A 14,518-nucleotide genomic window follows, 5' to 3' on the forward strand; every position below is an offset into this window, starting at 1 on the left:
TCTCCTTTTTCCAAACCACTGCCACCATAATACATGATTTCGTGCTCTTAAACCAAGGAACAGCTACATTAACAACAACCAACAGTAATCTTACCTTGCAAGGGTAGTCAAATCACAAAGTGCTATTTGTTACTGCCTGCAGTGGGGGGGTTGCTGAATTTCAGCCTGCAAATGAAAGTTTGATTCTCCACACCTGACCCAAGAATTAGGTTTTTCCATTCAACTTCAGGAACAGGAAATGTTCCAAGGAAACAAAACACTGTTACACTCAACAGAATACACTGGCTGTGGGTGTCACTGGAGAGAGACCCAGCTGTATTCTGTCACCCTGCACAGCTTGAGAGAAATGCTCTTTGCAGGCAGTGAAAACATGGATCTGCTGGAATACACTGAGTGAAAACACTCCTTTGGTGTATGGAGATAGTGTAAAATAAAAGTAAAATCCAGTAAAATAAAAGGATATTTATACAACTGGATTAAAACCGATGCTTTCCTAACTGAAGAAACCATATACAAGGACCAGTGTAAATTAAGATTTCATTCTTCCATGGCTATGGGGATTTTTTTCCCCTTTTCCACTTTGTAAATAATTCTGCATGCCTCTTCATATAAATCTCTTGTGAAACTACCCTCTCCTTCCTCAATATTTTCCAGTCTGAGAGTCCCTGGTTCCAGAGAGCTTCCAAAGCCTTTTCAACACCCCTGGGCTTTGCCATCAGCCTCTGAAATGTCTCGTGTCCCTGCTGGATGCCATCCATCCCTCAGCAGATCCAACACACGGTGCCTTTCCAGCCTGCACAGCATAAAGTACAATCATCCTGCTATGAGCACGAGCATCCTACTGCCCTGCACCAGCACCTTCTAACATACAGGAAGGTGTATGCTAGAATGGAAGGTGAAAACCATGAAAAGCCAAATACTCACAAAGTGGAAGTGATGATGTACAACTGTTTGCTATCTATCTTAAGAGCTCATGTATAACCCCCTTTTTTTCCTTACATATTTTATATATATAAAAGTATGTTCATCAAATTTGGGGGGTTCATATATATACATGTATGTATTTATATGTATGCATATTTAGGTATTTATAGAGAGAGGATAAGCTTGTGTTTAATCACCTACCACCTCTTCCAAGGGATGCTGTTCAATAGAGAGAGTTACAGTATAAAGGCCTAGATTCAGGAGCTGTGTACTGAGCTCCAGTCCTGATGTTCCCAGTGGAGAGCTGTGTTAGCCACCAACATTAACTGCTGCAAAACAGATGTTGTTCTTTATGTAAGTAACAATGCAAAGGCTTTCTGCACAAGCTTTTGACTTGCGCTGTGATACCATCTTACTTTCTTTTTCCCTGTGAAACTAGTTTTCCAATTGAGAAATGGACACAAAAGCAGTCTAGTTGCATGTCCACTGTAAAGCTGCATTGCACGTTCAAAGCTATGAGATTACTGTGCTGTTTGGAGTTCCTAGCTGGTGGAAATGACTATGTACACACACAAGTCATGTTTAAACTCCACTGGTGCTGAAGGAGGCAAAGCAGTACCATGATGTGCCTCCATTCTTCTGATGGCTACAGATGGAATTACTTTTCTTTGCAGCAATTCGTATTCAGAGTTAAAAAGGCAAAAGGAAAGGGACAATAAAAATCATCACCACTTGGATAAGAAGTGTTACTGCAGGACTTACCTTTCTCCAAACCTTTTCCCAAGGGTGGCGAGCTCTGAAGTCCAATGCACAGGAATTAAAGTGTAAACATTCACATATTTAATAGTACCATCAAAATAACCATCATCACTACATTAAAAACTTCAAAAATGCATTTGCGTATGGTCCTAATATAAATTAAATATATGGACTAAAAGTAAATAAATTTAACATTAGGTAATGCTATAAATAAAGGTAAATGCGTTTAGTGTACCTTTGAGTCATAAAAATGCCTTAAAAAAGAGGGAAGTTTACAGCTTATCACCAACACTCTGGATACCACTGCCATCAGCTTGTGTTTCAAACACGGATAAGTCTACATTTGACAATTCAGAATGCTTTTTGGCCACTGAACACTTGGATGGAGGAAGAGGTGGGTGGGATGTCCAGGATGAAGTCCGAGTTTTATTTCCCAATAAAACTTCCTTGATTCCCAGCGTTGATAACAAGGCTCTTTTTTTTTTTTTTTTTTTTGCAAAAACCTTAATATTAAGTGCTTTTTTTTTTTGGCTTATTTTGGTTTTTAACTCGTTTAGATATCCATTTTGCGAAGGCTCATCCTGCTGAAGGAGTCTCTGAGGGAGAGAAAATACAATGATGAGCTCAGGTTTTCCATGATGACATAAGAAGCCTCGTCAGATGAATGATTCTGTAACTTGATTTCCAGGATTCTCTACAGAGAAAGTCCACTGACATTAAATCCTTGCTTTTCAAATGAATGGAATGATCTGGGATCATTCGACTGCCTAAGGTTTGCTGATAGAAAGTTTAATTCATGGGTACACAAAGAAGCAGCACAAACCATCTGCACTACTGACATCTGATTCACGTCTTTCCAATAAATCTCTACATGGAATTTGCCTGGAATACCTGTATTAGGCTCCCTGCACAGGCTGCATTTCACAAGGTTAGAAATAATCACCACGCTAAAAGTGTGTGTGAGGGTCCTACTGCGTGAGGAGGGAAGCACAGGTATTCCCACCATCCCCAGCCCTTGGAAACTGCCTGCAGCAGAGAACACCAGCACCTTAAAGAGAGCTTAGAAAATCATGGACCTGGGTGATGAGGGGAGGCCACCTTTCTGCAGTGTTCAGCAGACCGAAAAACACATCCAATTCAGCTACAGGAACATCCCTAAGCACTGCCGTGTGAGCTGGGAACATCCATTTCCTTCTTCCTGCAGCACTAAGTCTTGCTCTTCTTATAACACAAGCTTGCCAAGTTTCTCTTTTCACAACAGTTTTTATGTTCCCCATCACTCTTTACCTCTGAGCACCACTTACACGAGGAGAGGTTCAAAGGAAGGGCTGTATTCTCCTAAACCAACAGCACAGACATGAGCTGAAGTCCACATCAACACAAATCTCAAGGGTCTCTCATTAAAAGCATTGTCACCATCCTGCTTGGTGCTAATCAAGTGCCAGGAACACCCCCACCCCATTCCCTGCTGCGAGACCACAATGGCCAGAGCTGCCTTGCTGGATTGCATTAGCCTACCCTGCTGATGGGGGACACGACAGGGGTTGTGAAGCCAAAGGGTAACTCCTGGGAAGCACTTCTGCCCTGTTCTGGGAGCCAGAATCTTGTTAGACACTATCATCTACCCAAAGTCTCTCTGCTCAGCTTCAGCTGGTGCCAGGGGATTACAACACTACAGCCTCTGACCTGCTACATGCATTCCCAACAAGGTTTTATGTTCAGGACCAAAAAGCCCAGATCCCTCTTCCCAGTCTTCCAGCACGGAAGACACCAGCTGTTTTTCCACCCTGCCTGCCCCTGGAGCTCCTCAGCCCAGTTTCACTGGGAACAAACCAGTGTCAAAGTCCTGCCGTGCTGAGAGTGCTTTTGAATTTAAAAAGAACGGGATGCAGGATGCAAAAATCAACCCAAACAAACTGTCATAGGTCAGAAGCAAAAGGAACCACTGCAAACACCACCTGCCATAACTGCTGGGAAGGGGATGTGCTCTGAGTCAGGACAGAAGGGGACAAGGCCAAAAGAGCCGTAATTGAAACCAAATGGACGTCACAGGCTCACCAGGAAGATCAGACACCCCAGTCCCCAGTTTTACACCCTCCTTATCTCTGCTGAAAGAGTAAAATCAGATATCCACCTGTGGCAAGTGACCGGCAGCACTGCTTTATACAACTGTGGGATCTTTCTGTTTATCAAGGGTTGGAGAGCTTCCTTTAACCGGTGGTAATTCCTTTCAAGTTCCCGCTGATACTCCTTTTGGTCTGGACCGATCAGGCTCTTGTTCTTGCGCAGAGCATCTTCACATCTAGGAAATGAAAGCTGGTAAAACTTGGGCACAAAATAAAGGACCCGCTTGCCACAGAGCTGTTCATGTAACGGGACCAAAACCAAATCACTCTGTTCCTCTGGGGTGACACAGAATATCCTTCTCTGTCTTGTCTTTGGGCTAATAAAGACTCAGCTAAACCGCTTGGTGTCCATGGGAAAAGGGGAGAGTGTCATATTCCCAATTCCCATTTCACTTCCAGAGTGACAATTCCTTTTCTTATTTCAATTTACATATATCCTCTCTGGAGGGAAATGAAAAGCTGATCTCCACATAGCCCCTTTTCAGTCCAAGAGGATTTATTTCAAGCTGGGTAGATCTACTGCTCTCCTCAGGAAAAAGATTAATAAATAGCAGACTGAGATGTTCACCAGGAACTCTTCTATTTGCATGGATGTAATTTAAACAGAGGGTATGAAAAGAACTGTATCACCAATGCCATTTATCACATACAAGACAACTATGTTGCCACTGGATCTAATTGCTTGGAACATTTTTATTTCAGTTAGATCTATATATTTAATTCTTTGGTGCTTGCAAAAGATGCTGTATGAGACTGCAATGCATTCATCAGGAGGGAAGATGAGCAGCCAGCACATTTCTTAAGGGAATTCTGCCAGCAGGCTTCCACTCTGTATGGAGAAATTCACTCCAGAAGGAAACTTCATCTCCTGGCCAATTCAGGAGTTCCTCCTGACCCTGCCAAGCTGTGAGTTCATCCGTGCCAGAGTGGCTAGTTGTGTTTTCTGGAACAGGAACACTTGTTCACAGCTCGTTTGTGATCACTAATTCATTCCTGATAAATAGCAAAGCCAAATGACTTCAGCCCCTCAAGCCCTGCACCAGCAGCACCAGAGAAACAGGGAACCACCTGGGCACCTGAGGGATACAGCTGCTTATGAGAAGTGGGCAGATGGAGTTACTCTGCTCTCTGGACACTCCCTGTGTTACTGAACATGTTCCTGCCTGATGTGGTAGGAGGAACAGCATCAGGCAGGCAGGTTGCAGACAATACTCCATACCTTTTCGTGAAGTCTTTGAAGCAGAGCCGTAGCTTATTGTGATGCCTGAAGAGCTTTGGATCATTGGGTATTTCAGACAAGAAAACTTGTGCCACTTCTAATGGTCCCTTTAGGAGGAGAAGAGGAGAAGTAAGTTTCTCATAGTCAACCACGGGAGAAGCTTCTTGCACACAGAAACACTCATAGAATGCAACGTCCCCATAAACCTTGAAGAACTACAGCTGGTCAGGGTGCCCTAAATCACCAAACCCCGTGACAACCGCATCTCTTTTAGGCTTTCTTTTGGTTTTAAATAAAACTCTGCTGTTGGAAAGCAGTGTGAGAAAACGCACTGATTCTCCACTTGTTTTCTCTTATAAGGACTCCTGACAAAGTTTGCTCAGCTCACAACTAAGGCAAAGTTTAAACAACACAGACGGACTATGGAAGTATTTGCCAGCACTGCAAACTCAAGCCAGAACTTTAAGCTCCAGCTGATTCCTATTTTCCAGCTTGTGCATTAGCAAAGCTTTGCTCATTCCCCATCACTTTTTCCTCAGTTTTTCTCCATTCACTACTTTTGCTTTCCACTTTGCTCATAACCCACAACAGGACACAATGTTATTTCCACCCACCGGAGCCTGGCTAACCAAAGGGAAAGCAGTAAAACATTTTGGTTTGGGGTTGTTTGGGGTTTTTATGGGAAGAGAAGCAGGCAGAACCAACTGTGAATGCCAGGAAGGAGCAGGTAACTGAGGGAGGGCTGTCTCTTTGCAACCACTTTTCAGACCTAATTACATTTCCAGGACTCTTAAATGACAAAGTCACTGACAGCAGCTGGTCTAAACCTACCAGTGACCTTAAACACATCCCATACATTGAATGGGGAGAAAAAGGTAATTTAGGAATAATGCCCAATGCTGAACATCCGCTACATTGAGAGATACGTACTACCCCAGTGTCTCCAACTCAGCGATGCTCACCTGATTTACTGTGGTACCTACTGATCCTTGCAGCACCATCTGAAGCATCTTTGGGTCCGCAGGGTCTTGGTGGGTTGCAAAAGCTAATTCCTGTGTTTTCTTCTGCATGTCCTCTATGGCAACTTCAATGGGTGTCAAAATGATCTAAGCAAGTAGCCAGAATAGAGAATTGTTATGGTTGAGACTGCCAACCATAGACTTCAGAGACACCAAGGTCACTTTGGGGAGGCACGCTGAAGTGGTGGAAGACACCAATAAGACTGACAGCAGCACTTCAGGAATGCACCACCTCAGTCTTGGTTTGGGAACACGAAGGCAAAATTTGACTTTTAAATGTGTTCCTACATCTGGGTGCTCAAGAGCTTTCTGAGATTGCTTCTGGGCAGACGGACTTGTGCCAACTGCGACCAACTGCCCAGGGTTACAGCACTATATCAGTGCCCAAGCATTTTATATCAGGTTGAGTGAGTGATCACATCCCTCCCTTAAAAAATTAACACAGCCATGGGATAAATCTCTCTATAAACCCTCAGGACCTCACTCATGGCTGAGGCCATGCAAGTGAGCTGCAACACAGAGCAAAGGACACACTGTTCAAGCAGAGTGGAAGGGAGTAACATGCATCACTACAAAGCTCACCAGGGCTCCTGCATAGACCAGCCACTGTGGTCTGGACATGCTAGTGAAAGAGGTGGCAGGTCATGCTGCATTACTAAATTGGTCTGGGTTTTCTTTAGGTTGAATAGGAACAGGGAAAAGTTCAAGAAACAAGGCATTTTTAAACTCAAACTGAGGAGTCTCATGCACAGTCATAGAATCACAGAATGGTTTGGGTTGGAAAGGACCTTCAGATCATCCAGTTCCAACCCCCTGCCATGGGCAGGAACACCTCACACAGTCCCTGCAGTGAACAGCCTGAGCAGCTCGTGATGGAGCTGTCTGCTCTCACTCAGCTCAACTCCTGCATCTTTGAGAGAGATGTAAAAGGTAGGTCAGTGATGGCCAGGAGGACCCATCCATGTTACTGTCACAACAGTACATCGCGCACGGGTTTCAGCAGCATCCACCTCCTTCAGTGATGTGCAATACTTCCCTTCAAACCCCTGAGAGCTCAGGCCTCACCTCCTCTTTGTGAATGACGTTGATCCTGGTTTTGATGTAAGGGAAGGCGTGGGACGTGGTCAGGATGGTTTTGCGCTTGAACTGCTCGTGCAGCTCGCCGTGAGCGCGCCCGTCCAGCGTGAAGGGGGTGCAGTACATGAAGCGCCGCAGGTTGTAGTTCTTGTCGAAGTACGTTATCCTGTCCTTCATCTCGTACGTGTCGAAGTAGGGCTCCACGTAGGTTATCTGAATGTAGGCCTGCAGGGAGGAGCCCGAGTGTGCACGGTGAGGGGCAGGGCCCAGAGAAGAGCTGACTCCTGCCCTCTGACATTAAGCAGCGCAATAACCCAGCTTGATCTCTTCCCTCTTGAAGACACCTCTGGAATAACTCGGAAAAATCACTCTCCCATTGACAGGGCTCAGCAGTTTCTGGACTGCAAGAGATACACTTCACTGCCCCTCTTCCTTCACGGTCTTCAAATGCCCTCACAGGGAAGAGCTTCTGCCTAAGATCTCATCTCAGTCTCCCCTCTGTCAGTTCAAAGCCATTGCCCCTTGTTCTGGATGCGCCCCATTACGTTTGCATACATTCAGGACCTGTTCTACTTCTCTGAACGTGTACGTGTGTTCTTACCTTGTTAGGATCTAGTTTACATTTGTCCACAGGGTTTGAGTCCTTAATCACTTCAAGCACGTCTTCCCCAAACCGTTCTCCGTAAAATCCCTACAATCAAGAGCAAGAAAGCATTGAAAGAAAACATCAAATGCAGCCATGAGAGATGGGGGTTGCAGAGACAAAGGCATATTCAGGGGAGGTGAAGCTCCACAAGCCTTCAACAGTGTCAGTGCTGAGGCTGAATGTGATCTGCTGAACCCAGGAGAACTGAATCAATCACATTCCAGGGGCAACAGGAAAAAACAAGCCTAATGCCCTGGAAGGCAGGAGAACTCGGGAGCCTTCCAGCTGCACACACAGAGGCTGCATGGCTCTGAACAAGCCATTTGAGCTCGCTGGGTGTCTGTGAGCTCACTGGGGTCAGAGTGGGATCCGCCGGGAACGAGGTGCCGCATCAGAGCACGGCTTTGCTGAGCTGGGGGAACGGCCAGGTTCTGAACTCAGTCTCATGTGCTTAAACCTCAGACAACGTGACAGCAGCTGAACTGTTGTGAGCAACAACAGGACACTGGATCTATCACAGCAAATAAAACAGGGAAACAGGGCCCACTCTGCCCTTTGGCCCTAATGAACAAGCTGCATGGCATGGACCAGACCCATGCTGCTGAACGCTCTTCCTCTCCCACTGGGAATGGCCTCATCAGTGCACTGTGCTCACTGGGAACACTCTCTGGCCTGTGATGTACCCCAGACTGTGCTAGGACATTGTCTAGACACAGGTTAGCTGGCACAGAACCAGGACAGGCTGACTGGTGCGTGGTACAGATGATCACTGGTGGTACCAGGAGCTGCACTCAAGCCCCATTTCTATTAACAGAGCTGCCTTTACTTGTTCACAACTGAAACACACTTCAGACCTGTGATGTCCCACCTCAGCGGCTCTGAAATTCAGGCACCTTAGAGGGCCTGATGTCCCATCAGTAGAGGAACATGATGTGAAGGCACCACAATGACAGCAGAATGCAATACTTTCTGAGCATCAGCTCCCGAAAGGCATCCCAACTTACACCAGGTGGCAGAAGGGAAATGCAAACACTGTATAATACACCACAAACCCTCCAATGGTCACAGCAGGTCTGCAGCTCTTGCTGCAAGATCAGGGAAACCTCTCCCTGCATTCCTCCTGCCTCCTGCAGAGGTGGCACTGGCAAGAGGACAGGAAGCATCAGCTCTGGGTCACTGCATGGGCTCTGCAAACTGTATTGCCAAGAGGCTGTTTCTCTGAGCTCAGCCCTGCATCAGCTGCAAGGGGCTGGTTTTGCCCAGCAGCTTCCATTTCCACCACTTCCTGTAGGTTGGCAATGCAAGGAAGTGATGCAAAGCGGTCCAAGTGCAACGCACAGACACGATCATCTCACCTCGAGCCTATGGGAAATCTCAGCTAACTTTGTTATGGCGGGCTCCTTGTAAACAAACTCTTGCTCGTCCAGGTCTCCAAATTTAGTTCCATAAAAACCAACCCGGAAGTAGGTGCCAAACATCCTCTTTCCATCCTAGGTTTGGAGAAACAAGAGGTTATTTCAGTGTGGAGACAGGAGTACCCCCAAGCACGGCTGCAGGCAGGCTCCTGAACTTATGCAAAATGAAAAAGAAATCAAATAAACCAAGGAAAAAAAACAGAGAGAAAGAAGGGAAAGAAAACCACACCTGGAACTCAGCATGAATGCGTTTAGCAGCAACACCGCAATGAGGTTGTAACTCACATGAAATCATATGGATCAGTTACGACCATGAGCCCAACCCTGCAATGACTTCTCCCACCCCAGAAGCCTGGAGGTGTCAAACGCCTCTGAGGAACAAAGGCAGACCCCTTCGTTTGGGTGGTTATTTCAGGCTCTCCAAATCCTCTGCAGCCCTTTCACAGAATCACAATCCATGAGGCTGGAAAAGACCTTTAAGAGCATCCAGTCCAACCATTACCGCAGCGCTGCCAAGGCCACCACTGACCCGTGACACTGAGGGGCTCATGTCCATGGTTTTGAGCTCTTCCAGGGATGGTGACTCCACCGCTTCCCTGGGCAGCCTGTTCCAATGCCTGATCAACCTTTTGGCAGCCTGTAGGCACAGGGAAGCCCAGTTGCAGCAGGCAGGGAGGATCTTAGACACGGGTATCCCTGACAATTCCCACACCAGAGCCCCCGTAATCCACTCCGGAGTAATTGCAGGATTGGGCCGAAGTCAATGTCCAGTTCACTCACACACACACGCAAGTGCTTTGTAAACAGCATGTCAACTGGAAGGTGTTACGTTCTCTTCTAGTATCTAATGTCTAGTAAAGAGGGCCGAAGTCACTCCTGGCGAAAGCAGATGCAATCCACTGTATCATGTACCTGCTTCCCTTTGAGCCAGTGGTGAATTTGGCCCAGAAATGCAACAAAAGGAGAGAGAGAAGAGAGACTTTTGCTGGGAAAGTAACGAAGAAAATCTGATTAAAAAGAAAGAGAGAGAAGAGAAATGCTTTACAAATACATCACACCTTTGGGTTTGTTAAAACAACTCACGCCACATGCACAGACCAGAAACGCCTTTCAGCAAGAAACACTGGGAATGTTCACCTTTACTCTCGTGACATAAAGTGTGAGGTAGTATTTAATGCTCAATGTTTCTGAATCTGGGCTGGTGTTTGGTTTCAAACAGCACTTACAGATGTCCTGGCTGCTGTGGACCATTAGTTTTTGTTTGGTATTTTGCTATGGCAAAACTGATCTCTTGTGGTGATGGTGAATGTGATCTATGGAAGGCGAAGAGGATAAATGAGCCAAACTAAAGAAGAAAACCCCTCAGGGAATGTGTAGAGGCTGGAAAAAGCACTGTCACAGCAAGCCACTGCCTTCTCCTGGCCTGGAGCACACTGATGCTCAGCCCCCTTCACCCAAGGCACAGCCAGATGGACACATTGCCTTTTTGGGGTGAGGGCTGCTGCTCACCCCAAGCACGTTCAAGAGGGCAAAGCTCTCCAATGCCCCTCTCTGATGTGGAAGTGAAGCCTGAAGTGACCAGAGCCAGCAGCAGCCTTGCTTAATACATACAGGTCACATCTTGGCTTTACTATGGGACATCCACAGACACCAATCTATCAGCCCTGCTCTGGTAAAATTGTAGACACATGCTCCAGTTTAAGAAAAGGAGGTGCACCCAGAGATGCTGATATGCTTAATGTGGCACAGGTGGCTCCTTGGGCCCCTGCTCCAGCCTGTCCCACTGAGCATCCCTCCTCCAGAGAGGGGCTTCTATCCATCTCCACCTGCCAGCATAGCCTACAGGGTTTCCTCAGACCACAGCCAACCCCGGGAGCACCTCCCAGGGTATGAGCCCCAGCTGCAGAGCTATTACTGGTTTACTGGAAGTGCCCATCTGGCCACATCTGGCTGCTGTTTCCCTGGATTCCCTGTCTTTCTCCAATGCCCATTTCTCTGGACTCACACAGGAATGAGCAGCCTATTGAATCCTTAATTCACTCATCACTACCTTTTCAAAGCCACAGTTACCTACACTAAAATCCCTCCAGGCCCAGCATTTTCAGCTTCCTCTGCTATTTATTTCCATTCAATGTTACAGGCTGCGATTCCAGGGCTCCTTTCCCAAAGCACTTCCCAAGCTAGCATCATGTCTGCCTTAAGGAGAACTGCCACATGAAACAATTCCCCAGACCTTACATGGGGCTTGGGAACGCTCCCTGTGGAAGTTGGTGGGATCCTGCCCCAACCCATGGGCACAGGGCAGGCCCCAGCAGAGGACACACTGCTGCTCTTCTAATTCATGTGCTTTTTCCTGCCTGCTTGGCAAGTGACTTTCAGGGTAGGAAGCATTTGCAGAACCAGGTCCCTAGAAGGTGTCTGACACATGGGCATCTGCCCAGGCAGCTATTTGTTACAGGCAGTGCTCATTTATGTTGCTGTAAAAACGAGGAGGGAGGAAGAAAATGCTCTCTGTTGATCAGCATAAATTAACAAGAAGTTCTGGTGGCATTTACTAAAAGCATAAAATCAGAGTAATGGGGCATTGGGAAGTCCCAGGAATGGCAGCAGCAGGGAAGCCTGGTGAGATTCAGTGCCTCTGTGTGAAGGCAGATCCCAACTTAGGTACTTGTTTCATCATCATGAAGATCAGATGCGCTGGCTTTTCCTGATAAATCTACTTGCTAAAACTCAGCCATCATAAGGATCCCAAGGAGAAAAGCAGACAGTGAGAAGCACTGGTTAGCCCCTAAGGCAACAGAAGCATCTCTCCCCTGGATCCATCAGCCATGAAATGTATGGGACTCATGTTGAGGGATGAAACCTGGAAGCGAGGGGATGGAAACAAACTCCTTTGGGAGAGCAAACACCTGGGGGCCATTCCATACCTCGCATAGACATTTTATAGCTGTCAGTTCCCTGAGATGAGGAGAGCTCAGTTTCATGCCTGGCGTTAAGAACATGGGATGGCTCTGAACTAGGATCTTTGAAATTAGCCAATAGCAAACTCTTATCACAGGATGGAGAGAAAACAAGTAACTTAAAAATACTCCATGGTCTGGTTTCTGAAAAGAGCTACAAATGCAGATACGAGGGAGAAATTATTAAAAGCATTTAATCTCCTATTATTTTATGAAAAAAATAATAGGTCTTTGTGAGGAGAAGAGAATGAAGGTGAACACTGAATAGCCATCACAGAACCGGCAGAGCAGGTAACAGCCACCATGATGTATGAGGGTTCATGATTTGTTATTATGCATGGTAAATACCTTTCAAAATTGCTGGGAATACAGTTTGAGAGTCGTCTCTTGCACGCACACAAAAAGCTTTGCCAACAAAGGGTTGAAAAAGCCAGACGCAAGCGTGATTGTGTCTGCTTTCTTCACCAAGACCAACACAGAAGGCAGAGCCAGCCCAAGTATGTAGGAATAAAAGTAACTCCTCCATACACACTGGGCAGAATGTGAAATCCAACCACCTTTACCAAGCTGAGCATGGTGATTTTTTTGCTGAATTTTAAGGTCTTTTGCAGTGTTGCCAACTATTACAAGTCTTCTAATACTGATCTTTTGAAAGTACCAGCTCCTGGAGTCCTGCTGCTCAATGGCAACCTCACCCTGCACACTTTAAAAAGCATGTTTCAATTCTCATGGCATAGCATGGAAAGATTTTTCCTAACAACTTTCCTAAGTGGAAAGCAAGCAGAAAGAATTAACTCAGCATTTACTCAATGAACAAACACACAAGCAGCAAGCCCCACCGCTTGGTATGTTGAAGCAGGTATCAGAAACGCATCAGTGCTTGTAGTTGGCAACACTACGTTCCTTGCCATACGAAGGGGTAGTCCTGGTGTTGGCAGAGCTCTTTGGCAAAATGAAATTGGGGTTTCCACAGTGTAAAACAAACAAAAAAAAAAAACAAAACAAAAAGGGGAAAAGAGAAAGGGGAAAAACAAAAAAGAAAATTCCACAAGTAGGAACTTACCACAACAGACAATAGTAAGAGTGGGGAGGAGGGTCAGCAACCAGGGCGAGAGAGGAGAAAACAGAAAGTCTTTAATTAGGGAAATTCCAAACAACAAACAAGCAGCAACTTGGCAGCAAATCAACTTGAAAATAAAAAAGGGCCAGCATCAATTAAAATATTTAAAACACGGAGAAAAGGCAAAACATGCAACAAATCTGAAAGCTACAAAGCACAAAGATCAGAAGAAGTGTGGCAATGAAGGAGCACGATGACAGACGAGAACTGAAACCATGGGTGTCTTTTACCATGCAGTAAAACATGACCGAGTGGTGTTAGCATCATAACCAATGACAGGATTTTCTTCAGGGGTCGATTTAGGGGCAGACTAATCAAAAGAGATGCTCACAGGCCTTCACATTTGTTGGCTATTGAACACGTATTGAACACTCGTGCAACACGTACTCTGGCTCGCTGTGCTGCCTCATCTGCTGGGACCTTTCAGAGGAACATGTACACTACTTACAGGGCCAGCCCTTAAGTGTCAGGGTTTACTTTTAAGCTGATGAACTGCATTTCTTGCCAGGCCAGAGTTAAAACCGATGTTTAGACATCACCAGCCCAAATGGTTTAAGTCACACAATGAAAGAGAACTTCATTCTCGGTCTTGGTTTAATAAGGGTGGGCTTAAATGCTCCCTGGGGTGGAAACCTGGAGTGAGGTGGCCCATGCTGAGTTGCCCGATTCACAGAAAGCAGAGGTAAACTGGACAGCTGAACGCCAAGCAAATAACATCATATTCACAAACATTTTAAATGTCTTCTGAGACCTCTCAGTGTTCATGTACCCACTGCGTCGACTGCACTAGGGCCCAAGTTACCAAACTGCTGTGTGCATTCTCCAGCCTTGGAGATGTTCAAAGCTGTCTGGACGTAGTCCTGGGCAGCCTGATCAAAGTGGCCTTGCTTCAGCAGGAGAGTTGGACCAGATGACCTTCAGAGGTCCCTCCCAAACCACTCCATGATTCTGTAGATGAATGTGGATGAAGCTGACCACTTTGTCTATTTTATAATCCAAACGTGTGGTTCTCATGGTGTATATTGTAGAAATGTGAGCAAACAGCCTCCACAGAGAAAACAGCGGGCAAACCGACTCCAGTTAACACAACTGAGCTATTTTACTGCCAGATAAACAGCTACACAACAAATTGATTGTTCTTAAATGAACAGAATGAAGCAGCCTCTTCTCTGCGATACGGTCTGTGTATGCAGTAAACCAGCTCTGTGTTTCAGTACCTCTGAGCATTAGTGCTTAAATCGACCCCTGTGGGT

General features: G+C 46.0%; 1 protein-coding gene across 15 annotated transcripts in view; it reads right to left on the reverse strand.

The window, feature by feature from the left end:
* Positions 1–1,741: 1,741 nt before the first annotated feature.
* The window catches only part of DOCK7 (dedicator of cytokinesis 7), a 109,888-nt gene continuing 97,111 nt past the window's right edge, over positions 1,742–14,518 (reverse strand). For 9 of the 15 annotated variants that reach the window (XM_057409335.1, XM_057409332.1, XM_057409329.1 and 6 more), the window contains 7 exons: positions 9,126–9,260; positions 7,726–7,815; positions 7,113–7,349; positions 5,991–6,134; positions 5,029–5,135; positions 3,818–3,985; positions 1,742–2,279 (listed from right to left, as the gene is read on the reverse strand). In XM_057409335.1, coding sequence (XP_057265318.1) covers positions 2,237–2,279; positions 3,818–3,985; positions 5,029–5,135; positions 5,991–6,134; positions 7,113–7,349; positions 7,726–7,815; positions 9,126–9,260 — 924 coding nt within the window. In that variant the 3' untranslated portion in view covers positions 1,742–2,236. The remainder of the gene's footprint in view (positions 2,280–3,817; positions 3,986–5,028; positions 5,136–5,990; positions 6,135–7,112; positions 7,350–7,725; positions 7,816–9,125; positions 9,261–14,518) is intronic. The other 6 variants (XM_057409334.1, XM_057409333.1, XM_057409325.1 and 3 more) reach the window with 1 other exon arrangement.

The sequence above is a fragment of the Pezoporus wallicus genome, unplaced genomic scaffold (assembly GCF_028554395.1).
Source record: "Pezoporus wallicus isolate ANWC-B61680 ecotype Strahan unplaced genomic scaffold, APGP_CSIRO_Pwel_v1 contig_8108, whole genome shotgun sequence".
In the NCBI taxonomy this organism is placed as follows: Eukaryota; Metazoa; Chordata; class Aves; order Psittaciformes; family Psittacidae; genus Pezoporus; species Pezoporus wallicus.